Source organism: Labrus bergylta, chromosome 15 (genome assembly GCF_963930695.1).
Source record: "Labrus bergylta chromosome 15, fLabBer1.1, whole genome shotgun sequence".
Lineage (NCBI taxonomy): Eukaryota > Metazoa > Chordata > Actinopteri > Labriformes > Labridae > Labrus > Labrus bergylta.
The window spans coordinates 4,245,414-4,259,737 of record NC_089209.1 but is presented as its reverse complement, the minus strand read 5'-3'; the positions used below and the strand labels follow the sequence as shown (position 1 = coordinate 4,259,737).

General features: G+C 39.2%; 2 protein-coding genes across 4 annotated transcripts in view; both read left to right on the top strand.

Annotated features, from left to right (window-relative positions):
* Positions 1-2,053: 2,053 nt before the first annotated feature.
* LOC110001099 (uncharacterized) lies at positions 2,054-7,706 on the top strand. Of its 3 annotated transcripts, XM_065964050.1 has the most exons (7): positions 2,054-2,152; positions 2,467-2,494; positions 3,417-3,442; positions 5,115-5,309; positions 5,872-6,080; positions 6,204-6,231; positions 7,036-7,706. In XM_065964050.1, exons 1-7 carry the CDS (start codon positions 2,071-2,073, stop codon positions 7,140-7,142), a joined length of 675 nt encoding a protein of 224 aa, XP_065820122.1. In that variant the 5' UTR covers positions 2,054-2,070; the 3' UTR covers positions 7,143-7,706. The 3 variants fall into 3 exon arrangements, with proteins under 3 accessions (XP_065820122.1, XP_065820123.1, XP_020512191.2); XM_065964051.1 differs by lacking the exons at positions 2,054-2,152; positions 2,467-2,494 and adding an exon at positions 2,985-3,262; XM_020656535.3 differs by lacking the exons at positions 2,054-2,152; positions 2,467-2,494 and adding an exon at positions 2,986-3,169.
* Positions 7,707-10,262: 2,556 nt separating this feature from the next.
* Positions 10,263-14,324, top strand: part of LOC110001095 (enolase-phosphatase E1) — a 34,822-nt gene continuing 30,760 nt past the window's right edge. The window contains exon 1 of the mRNA XM_065964103.1: positions 10,263-10,724. Coding sequence (XP_065820175.1) covers positions 10,706-10,724 — 19 coding nt within the window. The 5' untranslated portion in view covers positions 10,263-10,705. The remainder of the gene's footprint in view (positions 10,725-14,324) is intronic.

Below are 14,324 nucleotides of genomic sequence, written 5' to 3'. Positions count from 1 at the left end.
ACAAATATCTTACAAGGTTTTTTCTTTGTCCTGTATACTACACCGTATAACAAACCAGAATGAGGCTTAGGCCGAATGGTATTCCTTACTAGGTTATTGAGAGGAATAGTATGAATCACTTTTTTGATGCTGATGAAGACGCATGGAGTCAAAATGTTTTTATAATGAAAAAGTTTGATTCCTTTAATCTGTGTGCTCCACTATACTTTGGACCAAATATTTCAAGTGTTTCCTGTTATATGAATCCCTTTATTTGTATTGCCTCATTGAAGTAAATCATACTTTATTGATGAAAGCAAATCTATGACTGATTTTATTGTTTAATTTAGGCCACACGAGGTAAACACGTTATGGATTACAGAGTAGGCCTACCTGCTTAAATTGTGATGTTCATGTAATAATTTTGATTACTGAAACTCTCTAATGACCTGTAATAACCTGATTAGTTGTAGGCTAGTTGCTTAGACCCCTAATTGTGCAAAAATCTGCATTCAAAGAAATTAAACTGTAGATCATTCACCTCCGCAGGAAAATATGTCTCCCCAGCAATGTAGCCTACTTGTTTGCTTGTTTGTTGTTCTTAAATAAATATACAACAAGAAGAAAATATGGAAGGTTATGCATATCACAGTAAAGTAGACTGTAGCCTACTTTCCAAATAAGAAGTCTCCCTCCTCTATCAGTATTTTCCTTCGTAATGAGACACGGATACAGGCAAGCAGGTAAGCACATCATTTTGTGGTATTGAAATGTGCGATGCACCACAGCGCAATCACCATCAGGTGGACAACGCCTGGTGCTGAAATTATAGACAGCAAGCAACAGAGCATGTTTGTTGAGAGGGTTCATAATCAATGCATGGAATAATGCAATATGGCACTATGGACAATAACATTTAAATCATAACATTTTGAGGCCAACTGGCGGCTTCTTACCTCAATTATCTCAAGACATGAGAATTGTATCAGATTCTTGTCTAAAAAGTCTCCAGAAAAGTTGTCTGAATCTTTGACCTCTTGAAACATGTTCATCCAAAACTGTGCATGTTGTTTCCTTAAAAATCCCCACCAGTTGTCAATGCGCTGGTTATGATTGCTTGACCCATACAAATAGCACATTGGAGAAAATTCATCAGCATTATCATTTCTCAAGAACATTTGCATCTGCTCCATGTGACCGTTCTCTGTTCCCATGTCCGACCGAATCCTGGTAGCAGTTCCATTTCTTGTTGCCACTTCGTCCATGAAGTATCCAGCGACGACCTTGGGATTGCTACTTGTAGAATATGCATGGAGCCATATGACCAAACGTGAAAACCCGTCGATTGCACCGTTAATGCAGATCCCATATGGTTTCAGTTTATCATAGGAATTAACATGCCACAAGAAATTCGGACCTGGGTTTTGGTATAGGCGCCGTCACAGGCGATTCCGGCGCTGCAGTTGAACTCCATGGGGATCCAGTATTTTCAGCAAATGCTTAATCGTATTTTGAGTCACCACATAGCCAGCTTGAATGCATTTCAGATGCATTGCTTTATATCCGTGAAGCATACCGTATTTATTCAACTGATCCTGCAGGAATAACGCAATGTCAAGTAGGTCAGAGTGTTCTTTCCGTCTGAACAACCTTAACGCCTTCAGATGCCTGCGCAAAGTTGACAAGCTCATGACAATACCATCTCTGTCACTCAAAGACACTAATATTTCCTAATGTCTGAACCCGAGATGGAAATAAAACGCAATCAAATCAATAACCCTGGTCATCGTTGCCTTTTGATCTTCCTCCCTCCTCTGCCTGCCACAATGCAAACTTACCCCTCTAGTATCATTTTAGTCTTTGTTAAGTGATCTTTTCTCGTTATAACGAGATCTTTATGTCGTAATAACGAGATCTTTATCACGTTATAACGAGATCTTTATCTTGTTATAACAAGAAACCAGACAAAAAAATAATTCTCCACATGAATGCAATACGCTTCCTTAATTCTTCATATAATTTGTAGGCAAAAAATATTTTAACGTTCAATTATTGATCTTTTTTTCAGGCTTTTCTGGGTGGAGCCAAAGGATGATCTGTTCTGCCGTCAGGATTATTTGCGCGGTGGTACTGATCATTCTGTTAACCGTGCTTTCTATCCTGAATAAGTCAAGTCGAGTAATGAGTAATGTAATGCATGTGAATCATCTTAAGAATATATAATTACAGCTGGATATTAATGTATTGCTGTAGTGAAGTTTATTGGGTAATACAGATGTTAAAGTTTGTAATCTTTCGATCACTAATCTTTTATGGGAAGAGAAATAAAGAATGATGTAACGGCAGATACACGCCTTAGTAAGACGGAAAGAAGGCAAGCAAGATGAAAAGTCAGGTTCTTTGTTGAGTCTGTCCATAAAACAATAATGAAATGCTCAAATGTACATTAAAATGGTTTAAAAAATGTTCTTTATTTTGTCTCTTTAGGTCACTATCTGGGACCGCTTTTGCAGTTGTAAGTATAACGTAATCATGAACTTTGAGATTTCAGATCAGTATTTTTCAAGATTTTTTTTTTTTTAAAGGTCACATATTCTCCTCCTCTTCAACCAGTTTAAATAAGTCTTTGAGCGCCCCAAAACATGTGTGTGAAGTGTCTTGTTCTAAATCCACTCTGATCCTGTATTTGACCATGCCTATAAACACAGGCGTAGAATTGCGTATGGACGTGTCCATACCAATCTCAAACGATGGCTGAAATGTCCTCACCAATATTAAGGTTGAAGGAAAAAAATGCCTCATGCGGCACACAAAGAGTTAAATCCTGTTTAGAGGCATAACATTTCTCCCCCTTCTCCTTACACTCCCTCCTTCCACCGCTAGAGGGCGGTGTAACACAAAATGATGATTATTATTATTTTTACGTCATTTTAGAAAACCAACACTAATTTGCCAAAGCTCGTGAAATAATGTAATGTTAGATAAATGGGCTGTGTTGATATCTTCTCTCTTGTTTGACTCTGATAGGCGTACACCTGTCACGTGGTTCCCTTATCAGTCAGAAAGCATCAAGTACACGTTGCATCCAAAACAAAAGTGAAAGTGTTTTTGTTTGTGCGCAGACGGGGAGCAGTTCAGCCTGAGAGAGAGGAATGACAGAGACATTAGAAACAAATTATCAATCTATTCCGTAAGTAGGCACTGTTCAAAATATCATCTTTGAGGCTGTTTACGGCTGAATGTCTACAACGCAGCGGAGTTATAGAGATTATAATCCACTAAGGTATCTGAACTGTGTCTGCTTGGCTTGCACACAGCAGCTATGACAAAGCAGCTTTTGATTCATATACTGTAGGCCTGTACTCACTATTCTTCTTTAACTTGATTATGTCTTTTTTTAATATGACGCTGAATCTCGTTTCTTATCTCTCCTTCAGGAACATGGACCAGGAAGGGGCCACCCGTGAGTTAATACATTTACACTTTTCATACATTAATAAAATATAGGTTTTGTCAAGATTCAGATTAGATCAACATTAAGACTGCTAATATTTTTTTTTTACATAGGCTACTTTATGAGTCCATGAGAGGAAATTCTAGTTTTAAACTTTATTATTGAAAGATTGAAATAAATAATAAAACAGGCTGAAGACTCACAGCTGTGTTAAAGGCTTTTTAGTACAACATCAATGTCATATTTCTTTTACTCAACAGTCACTAAGCGGCCTCTAAAAGTGAAAGTAAAACTTCAATAATTGGACCGGGCTTTTTTTTTTTTTTTTTTTTTTTTTTAAACTTATTTGAAACAGCAACCTTCTTGCTGTGAGGCAACAGCTGTAACAAAAGCATTTGTTTAAACATGTTTTTTATGTTTTAAATTTGTCAATAAAGACGGATTAAAAAAAAAGCTGTTAGAAAAGCAGCAACTTCCGGTCTTGAGAAATGAAGCCAGTGTTCCAGGAAGTCACATACAAACCACAGCCAAAAAAAACCATGTTTACAGCCTGGCACGAAAAACGAAATAGGTCTGATTAGTTATTGTCATCACAGGCACACACTGTGTGATTTAAAAAAAAAAAAAAAAAAAAAGGCTCTTTTTTTATTTTGAAAACGTTACGTGTTATTAAAGCGCGTTAGCTGACATGATTGACAGGTGGGCGGGATATAACGGTTTGTTAAACTCGTCTCAGCTCCAGTTCTCAGCCTGTCCCATAGACTGTAAATGTTGATTATTATTATATCTCTCATTATATCTCATTTTTTTTAAAATAAAGTAAAAAAACAAACAAACTAGTTTTTAAACTAGTTCTAGAATCAACTTTGAACTGGACTGTTGCCAAGCAACACCTTCAAATTGTCCTGCACTCTTCCTACTTTGTGACTGTGAACATGTTATCAGCAGATCAGCTTCTTTCTGATGTTAATGTTTATCTGTGTGATTGCATTTACGACCAGCGGTGAAATGAGAGTCTGATGACGGTTGCTTTGGTGCTCTGTGTTATTCAGAGATACGAGTTTAATCAAACTGTAATTTAGATTAACAGAGCACATGAGGCGGAGTGATACAAACAGTAAAAAGTCCCAGTCAGTACGTCTACATGCACACATAGATGTTTAAAATATGAATAGGCCTCTAGCAACAATCAAATACACCTTTTGTAAATATAATGTGTAGTAAGGACTTCCTAAAAAAGAGAGTGAAGTCAAACTTTATTTATAAAGCACCTTAAACACAACACATTTAATCCAAAGTTCAAGATGGCGGTTCCAAGATGTGAAATCGCTAAGTGCCAATATGTCTTCCAGGCCACTTAGAAAGTCAATCTTGGTGTCAATATAAACATTTTCTGGGTCAAGGAATTCATTAAAATGTCATTATATGATTATTTGTGCCACGATCAAACATGTATGTTAACTTTGGCAATGTATTACATCATTTTTCTTGGTTCCTAGGCAGTTGGACATGATTCATGTTTTCTTTCTTCAAGTGATCCCTCCCTCCTCAACTGTTCACTCTGCCACCACATGGCAAAGCCGTTAGCTCTTCTTTATCTTGGTCTGGTTGCTATGACGTCTTTAAAGTCTGTTTGACAGTTGTATGATGACTCATCAACCTTTCTTTTCCCCGTCTTTAGTGTCCGGGAAAAAGTTCTATGTCTTGGTGTCGGGAACAACACATGGGGCTCATGTTCCTTGGGTCAAACAATTCAGAGGCATGGGCCACACCGAGGTCCAATCTGAAGGTGAAAGTAACTACATTCTGCTGTTCTGTCCCATCGTGTCCCGAGTTGGAACAGACATCAGTGAGGCTCTGGAAAACATTCAACATAGTAAGTAATAACCTTGTCAGTGTGTGGAAGATTTTAAATCGATTAGCTAAAGATCAATAAGGAGCAATCAGTTAAAAATATACATTTTCTATATTATTCTTTATTTTGTTTGTTTACAGGTCGTTATGGAACTTAAAATTCCTCTTTCTTTTTTACAAAAAATTACAAAGTTTCACTTCAAGCTCCTTCTGCTGCCCCCAAGTGGCCAAGTAAAAACTAAAACAATGAGTACTCAAAACTAGTATCTTATTAATAATTCTGGTTAAAGGAAGAATGTGCAACTTTTTGCTCCGTAGTCCTCGACTAGAACAGCTTTCATACGCAGAGGGAGGAGTCGGCCGTCCCCGTCTTTGTAAACCTGATGTCAACTTCTTCTTCTCACTCAGAGAGACATTTACACATTCTTCCTTTAATGGAAAAAAATAAAAAGAGAAAGGAAATGTATAATGTTGTACAAATTATATTTCTTGTTATTATTTATGGTTGTATTGGCTACAAACTGAGAAGAAAACAATATGATCTCCCCTTATCATATATTGACTCCTTTAACTTGTGTTCACAGGTAACAAAGCAGTTATTCTGGTGGTCATGCATCACACCTTCAACGCTGACTACGTGTTGGCTGAAAGCAGAAGGCTGGTCGACAACCCAAACGTCTGCCTGGTTGTGGACTGTCTGTTCCACGAGGGACGGCTCCTCAACTGTAACCGTAATGACATTGCACGGTTTGAGATCGAGAAGTTTCTTGGAGTTGCTTCTCCACCTGCTCAGGTAAAACTAGATTTACTGCTCCTGTAATATCAGTGGATAATGATTTATTGTAACCCTCTGTAGTAATGTTGTTTTATCATTCTATCGTTTTCTAAATTATTTTCTTTATTTTCTCCTCTTTAGGTTTCTGTCTTGCAGAACGTTCGAAAATGTAAGTATAACGTAATATTTTTCAGCATTTCTCAAGCTTTTTTTTAAAGGTCACATATTCTCCTCCTCTTCAACCAGTTTAAATAATTCTCAGAGCTCCCCGAAACGTGTGAAGTTTCTTGTTCTAAATCCACTCTGATCCTGTATTTGATCATGCCTATAAACCCCTCTATTTCAGCCCTGCTCAGAACAGGATGTTTCTGTGTCTGTACCTTTAAATGTAAATTAGTTTGTGTCTGACCACGCCCCCCTCTCTGGAAGGGCTTGGGTCCGCTCGGGCTTTCTTGCATCATGTCCTATTGTTTATGGTGAGAAGGCAGACTCAGAGGGCAGAACAAACAGCTAGCTGTGGGAGTGTCACCCACCTGGGGGAGGGGTTACTGCCCTTTGTGATGTCATGAAGGGAAAATCTCCAAACGGCCTGTTTGAGCACACATTTTCTGAAAAGTGGAGCAGGTAAAAGACGGACAGGATGGACTTTTCTTATAACTGGGGGGTTTGTAGACAGACTAGAGACACATATTAGTGTTGGACAAACATAGTAGAGTGTGTTTTGTATAATATGTGACCTTTAAATTTAATTCAGATAGTGCAGATGTGCATTGAGATTAAAGAAGGACTCCAACATTATCTATATTATTTTAGTCCTACAGTCCTGGTTCTGTATATAAATCTCATTTACTATGCAAATCTCAGTAATCGCAAGAAACAAGTGTTTTTTCACTCATCACATTAACACTTATTCTTCATGTAATTTGTAGGCAAAAAATATTTTAATGTTCAATTTTTTATCTTTTTTTTTCAGGCTTTTCTGGGTGGAGCCAAGGGAAGATCTGTTGTTTTGCCGCCGTGATTATACTCGTGGTGGTACTGATCATTCTGTTACCCGTGCTTTCTACCCAGATTAAGTAAAGTCGAGTAAAGGCCGTCACTAACCGAGAGTTAACCATCTGTTTACTCTCACAATCGAATAACCTTGAAGTATTAGGGTGACACATTAATGAGTAATGTAATGCATGTGAATCATCTTAAGAATATATAATTACAGCTGAATATTAATGTATTGCTGTAGTGGAGTTTATTGGATAATACAGATGTTAAAGTTTGTAATCTTTCGATCACTAATCTTTTATGGGAAGAGAAATAAAGAATGATGTAACGGCAGATACACGCCTTAGTAAGACGGAAAGAAGGCAAGCAAGATGAAAAGTCAGGTTCTTTGTTGAGTCTGTCAATAAAATAATAATGAAATGCTTAAATGTACATTAAAAGGGTTTTTGTTGGCCCCAAAGAATTAGATGAGAATGTTAAGTGTACAACTATTGTTGTGTTATAATACTTGTACTTTTTTTTGCGTTTTGAGATACTGATAATTTTTTTTCAACATGTGATTGATCAAAGTTTTGATTCATTTGATTTTTGCTCATCATAAGTATTGATTTCATGAAGAATAAATAATTATACACCAAGAAAAAGTTGATTCTGTTGAATTTTTAAGTCGCCCCTCAATGCCTGTAGTAGTAGTAATGAGTTAGTAATGAAACACGATTTGACTGCAGTGTCTCGAGCCTGTACCGCTTCTAATGTGAGGATCAGTGGTAAATGGGTTTTGAGGACATGGGAAGTCAAGTCAAAAAACGGGATGGCAAATGGAGTCAAATGTAGAAAATATAAAGTCAAAACAAACTGCACCTGCTTCACTTGGATGAAGATTTCATTTTGGAGACTGCAGCCAATGAAACCGGGCCAACTTCCTGCACCAAACCAGCCCAACAATCTGAGATGATTCAGCTAGTCTCTGTGGATGGAGCAGGAAACATACTCGGGTCAACACTAGGATGGTTGATTGAGACAGTCCAATAAGCAGATAGAGAAACTGTCCATTTAACGTGTGGAAAGTTTTCAATCAAGTCTACCAAATTCTCTTTTATCGTCATTTCAATCGCAAGCAAAGTTCACAGTGAGAATACATTTTGTCCATCCAAGACTGCGATGCTGCTTTAGACAACTGAGAATACACAAGAATAAAGAGGTAGAAGTTAGTGCTGTAGTCAAGACCACACTTACTGAGACCAAGACGTACCTGAGACCAGAGTGCTCCGAGACATTTAGGGTTTAAGACCGAGACATTTAGGGTTCAAGACCGGGTCAACACCAAGACCAAGGCAGGACGAGACCGAGACAAGACCAGGACATTTAGGGTTCAAGACCGGGTCAACACCAAGGCCAAGGCAGGACGAGACCGAGACAAGACCAGGACATTTAGGGTTCAAGACCGGGTCAACACCAAGGCCAAGGCAGGGCGAGACCGAGACAAGACCAGGACATTTAGGGTTCAAGACCGAGTCAACACCAAGACCAAGGCAGGATGAGACCGAGACAAGACCAGGACATTTAGGGTTCAAGACCGGGTCAACACCAAGGCCAAGGCAGGGCGAGACCGAGACAAGACCAAGACCAAGGCAGGACGAGACCGAGACAAGACTAGGACATTTAGGGTTCAAGACCGAGTCAACACCAAGGCCAAGGCAGGGCGAGACCGAGACAAGACCAAGACCAAGGCAGGACGAGACCGAGACAAGACTAGGACATTTAGGGTTCGAGACCGAGTCAACACCAAGACATTAAGGGTTTGAGACCCTTCATGTCTTACAGCAGACACATTCGATGATCTCTTTACCTACTTACCCCCGTGAGTTGGAATGTCGTTGTTGACATCTAACAGTATGCACTTCTTATTTATTTTACATCCCAGTCTTATCAATTGACCTAAACCACAGTGACAACATCATAAGAGCATCAAAAGTCTTTGGAAAGCTGTAAAAAAAAAAAAAAATGAAGAGCTGGACACGTTTAAAAAAACAACAACAAAACATCGAGGTGAATGAAAAAGAAAGCCCTCCCATTCTATGATGACCCCGAGACAAGACTGAGTCAAAATGCTTTCGATTTCGAGGCCAGACCAAGACCTTCAAAAAGTTGTCTTGAGACAAAGACCGATTTCGAGGACTGCAACACTAGAAGGAATATGAGATTATATAAGTAGTTAAATGAGTAGCAAAGCAAATTAGATTAAAAAAGAGTTCAACCAATAACAGTATTTTAAAGTGACTAAAACAGAGAAAGTGGAAATGTATTAAGGGACATTTTTGCAGCATGGCTGAATATTTGAACAACAGACTGTATATTGAGCTGGATGGAGCAACATTCCCCCTGGAGGGAAGCCAAAATATTCAGTGTGCCCCCTGCTGACTGGTTGGCTGGCTGCAGTCATAATCCTTGCGTCCTTCATGTTGACAGACGGGACATGGAATCAAAATATTGTTAACTTGTTGTGCCAAAGTGTTCATTTTTCTGAGTTGTTTTGTTTAAATGTGTTTTATTGAAAGCTGCTTCAGGCCAACCCGTAGCCACATGAAGTGTGTTTTCATTTAATAGTTTGAGCCATGTCCCATCTGTTAACATGGAGGAGGCGGGGTTTATGATCTTTAATGCAGCCAGTCATTAGGGGGAGCTCTTAGTAGTTTGGCCTCACTGCCAGCTGTTGCGCCGTCCATCTTAATACACAGTACTGGAGTCCTTACCCAGGATTTCCCCAATTTGATTCTACTTGGTGGACTTGATTTTGATCTTCCCACTCCCTCTCTCTCTCTCTCTCTCTCTCTCTCTCTCTCCTCTTGATGACAGCTCTGCACTGAGCAGGGGAGTTCTGGAGGAGGGGGGATTAGTTGACATGAGGGGGGGCTGCAGGGATGTGGTGTTAAGGTCACGCCTCTGGCCTAAAAAGGCAAAGCAGAATACCAGCAGCAGTGGGCCGCTCTAAGAATAACTCAGGGCCTGGGGCTCAGAAACATGGCATGAATCTAACATTTCCTAGTTAGTTCTACAGTTTATTCAGACTTATCCCAAAGGAACAAAACAAAGTAGACTTACTGATACAATTTGATTTCTGTTTGTTGAGTCCAGCAGCAACATTGGCTGTTGGGATAAAGTTACCTTAAAGCTCTCTTTCCCCTCCGTCCGTCAGTCAGTCAGTCAGTCAGTCAGTCCCCGTGGTCGATCTAATTCTGTCAGACAAGCAGAGGAGGGGGGGTCCTGCTGCTCTATCTACAACCCTAGCTTCAACCCGGCAAAGGGCAAAGCCACTTTAAATTGGTCTCTGTCCGTCTTCCCCCGGCCTCATCCACTACAGCGGAAGTCAGCTCCCTGGGCCACGTCGCAGACATTTGGACCCATTCAAAGTTTTTGAGTTCTGAAACTGCAGATTTTAAGAAATGCGAGTGGAAAAAGAAGCGTAAGTGTGACCAGTGGTGGACACATATCCTCAGCATATGCCATCATAAAACGTGGCTGGATTGGAATTAAACGTTGGGATTAAGTCGCTTGGAGGAGTTGAGGATCTACCGTCAATTTTTTATTTTTATGGGAACTTAATCTGCATAAAGGATTTTACTTTTTTTCTGTTTTTTTAAACTATGACTGAAGCAGTTGAAGGTAAAGTATCCATCCCATGAAGTGTTACTAATCAACTAAAACCCCCTGGTTTCACTGTGTTTATGAAGCTCTTGTCTTGTTTTGCACACAGCCCCTCTGATGCTTTCTGGTGTGTTGGGGAGAATTTCATGATTGGAAGTTTCTAAAAATATGCTGCTATCATGTAACGGCTATTTGTAATGCAGCTTTAAGTCCCCTCTGTGACATCGACCGAGCTGCAAAGGATCAATCAGCTCCAACACTGTGCTTCCTGTTGCATTTAAACCACATCCCCTCATACAGGGATTTTAATCGTTTTCCTGAGCATGGTAAATGAAACAAGACAACATAAGGATCCTAAAGCACAGTGTTGTCATTTGCATGAACGCTATGCCCATCTTTGGACTTAGAGAGCTTAACAACCAGTTCGGGTGGATGATTGGGCCTTTAATTGCGAAAAACAAGATGCCATTACCATTTCCAGGACATTTCTGAATGGTCACAACAAACATTTTATGGAAAGAAGTCTACCTGACTAACTTCTCCAAAGATTTAAAACACATCCCAAGTAGTTTATCAATAGATTTAAGCTAACAACAACATGACAACTTAACCAACTCCAGGACTGTTGAAGCTCTGGATAAAGCCAGTGGATGGATAGTATTTATTTTGGGAAATTTTAACGTCTAAAAGAAACATCCAACAACAAATAGTGTGCTCTTGTGATGCTCCTAGGACGTTTTCCACATTAGTTATCTCCACATATCAATCTCCAACTGCTAGCTGAGTCTTTTTACATTTTCTCAAAGAAAGCTCTTATTTGGTGAGACTCTGAAACTATGGAAGTGTAATATGTAAGAAATAACGCTATGAAATATCTTGCCTAAACGCCTGCAAATAATAGTCAAATCAGGATCACATCAATTGCAAGATGATCAAGTAATCTTATGGAAGTCGATCATTTTTGCTTGCAAATTAAACTTGGCTGATACGCAAGATTGATTCTAACACTGAACAGTTTTCAAACTTGCTATAACATTGAGCTGGATTTTTCTCTGGAAAGTTTTAATTTGCTGCTCATGGCTTTGAATCTTTGGTTATCTATAAAGCTTTTGGCAGCAAATGTTCTTCAGAGAAGTTAGGAAATTGTGGCAGTTTTTTTAATTTTGCAAGCTTGGCCAGAATTTGTAGTTGAGTGTTTTTTTTGGAGGATTTTCCATGGTATGGAAATGGTCCATACTTGGTAAGGTGGTTGTCCATTAGCCAACGGGTAGATCAAATTTAAATGTTTGACTATAACTTTAAGAATCTAGTGGAACATTTAAATAAGTCGTATTCCGTTTCTGTTTCCATACTGGCAATTTTTTCTTCAGGTACAGACAATTACGGCGTTTTCACACCTACAGTTTGTTTGCTCTGGTCTGAGTCATGGACCAATTTATTAAATTTATGCATAATTACCTCAAATTTGGTCTGTGATCACACGGGAATATTTACATGCAGACCAAAATGTGAGATGCGCGCAGGAAAATGCTCTCTGAAAATCCTAACAGTAAATAAAGACCAGTTGACTCCTGCCTGGAGTGGCTGCTCCAAAAACACTTTCCAACTTCAAAATAGACAGACAACTACAGGGATTCATGTTTGCTGTGGTCATCGATTTTTATATCGTTTGCATTTATCAATGTAAGCAAACGATAGGCTACAGTTGAGGCGCAACTTCCGCTTGCAAATAATATGTTGATGTACCGTCAATTATATCTGTTAACACATGTTCAGCAATGACGAACAGAGATGGCCCTAATGGTTGTTTCCTGCAGTGAGGTAGGTTCATGTTCTTACTACAAATGAACCACACAGAGTCTGAAGATAAGCTAACCAAACCCACCTTTTTAAGCAGTCTCTTTACGGTGGTTTGGTCCGCACCATGCTTCGATTGACATCTTTCACACCAGTGCAAACAAACCAAAGGTTAGGTGTGAAAACGCTCTTAAGAAATCAGAGACCAGATGAGACCAGTGGTACTATACTTTTTCTGAATTCCACCAAATTCATACTGTAATGACTATACCTGTTATCTATTTTCTCACATGGATATTTGCATCCAAACAGTCAGAATGATACCACACATAATGATAACTTTTCAGCAGGTGTACAATACTCATTCCAGTTAAAAAAAACTAGGAAACAGCAGCTTGAACTCAGCTCCAAACATGCCCAACCAGCTGAATCCCAAGGGTCTCTGCTGCACGTAGTTCAGCTCTGTGAACATATTAAGTAACTGTTATGACTACACTTCTCTGTTTTCTGACCGAATAGGCAACAACTGGCCCCAAATGACTCCTCTGAGCTGAGCTGCCATGGATACCCAGTGAGGGTAACAACAGAAAAGTCATCCTCAGTGTGCAGACAGGTCAGCCATAAAAGGAGGAATCATGCAGGGATGGATGGTCAAAACCATTTAGAGATGGGGTTTAAAACCCGTTGGTCAACAGAGGTTTAATAGTGATGTGGACAAAAAGATTTAGGAGTTAATATGTCCCACTTGTGCTCCCAAAAAATTGGGGTTTTCTGCTTAAGGAAAAGGCCACAAACAAATGGAAATCATACATTTTGGACATTTCAGTTTTGGGATTTCTCGTGCAAAAGAGCACATTTCCCCCCCCAGGGGATGGCTCAAAGGGTTAGTGCAAAAACTATAACATGTTGGCTTTTGATTAAAAAAGGAAAATAAAAGCACAACCCAATATTTACCAAGATGGCCATTAAGCAATCAACTGAACAAGCATCAGAAGGCATTGAAGGCCGCTAAAATCTTTAGGATGGGCTATTCAATCAATGCCATATTTGACAAAATCACACCAGTATTTATCAAGACATGTTGCTGTGGACCAAAGTTTTGGGTTAGCTTAACCAACTGATGGGTTGGCAAGTTGTTTTTTTAGTGGTCGTCGTCTGATGGTGTTATTTCATGATTTAAAAAAAACAGCACAGATCAACACGCAATTTAGAGAAGGGAATGCTACACATGATGTGTGTGTGTGATTGACAGCGAGGGGAAATGCTTTCTTTCTCAACAACGACTGGTTAAACGTCCAGTCTGAACCCGGTGCTTATCAGTTAGTCTACAGTGGACTGCCATTGGGCAGCTCCCAATGCTGCAAGGAGTCTGATTAGAAAGCCTTTATAAAGCCAAGCTATCAATGAGTAAATGTTTGATGTAGTTGGTGAATTATGAACTTTACAAGATCTTAATTTGCAGACTTAATGGAACATCAATAATATGGTTTGATTGAATGATGGTTTTTACCCCTCCTGAAGTTAAATTCAAGTAATTGATTAACTTTAATACTGATGACATTAGCGACAACAAATGCTAATTCTAGTTCACCTTTTCACACTGTTTTGAGGACCACAGATGTCTTTATATAGAGCCAGACTTCTTTCATAGGGATAACCAAGCTGGTGAAATAGAGCTCAACAGTGTGGTTCAGGAAGTAAAAGCCCCATTCATTTTCTCCCTAGCAGATTTGATTATTAGCCATAATGCCATAACCATCCAAAGTAGACTTAGCATGAGCTACCCGACTGTGAAACGATGGTATATGTTCCTGTAGTGGA

Bases quoted from the DNA above. Each gene is read 5' to 3' on its own strand.
- LOC110001099 (XM_065964050.1), top strand. From the start codon at position 2,071: ATGATCTGTTCTGCCGTCAGGATTATTTGCGCGGTGGTACTGATCATT. The intron at 2,153-2,466 runs GTCGAGTAATGA...TTGTCTCTTTAG, and splicing joins TTCTATCCTGAATAAGTCAA to GTCACTATCTGGGACCGCTT. The intron at 6,081-6,203 runs GTAAAACTAGAT...TCTCCTCTTTAG, and splicing joins TTGCTTCTCCACCTGCTCAG to GTTTCTGTCTTGCAGAACGT.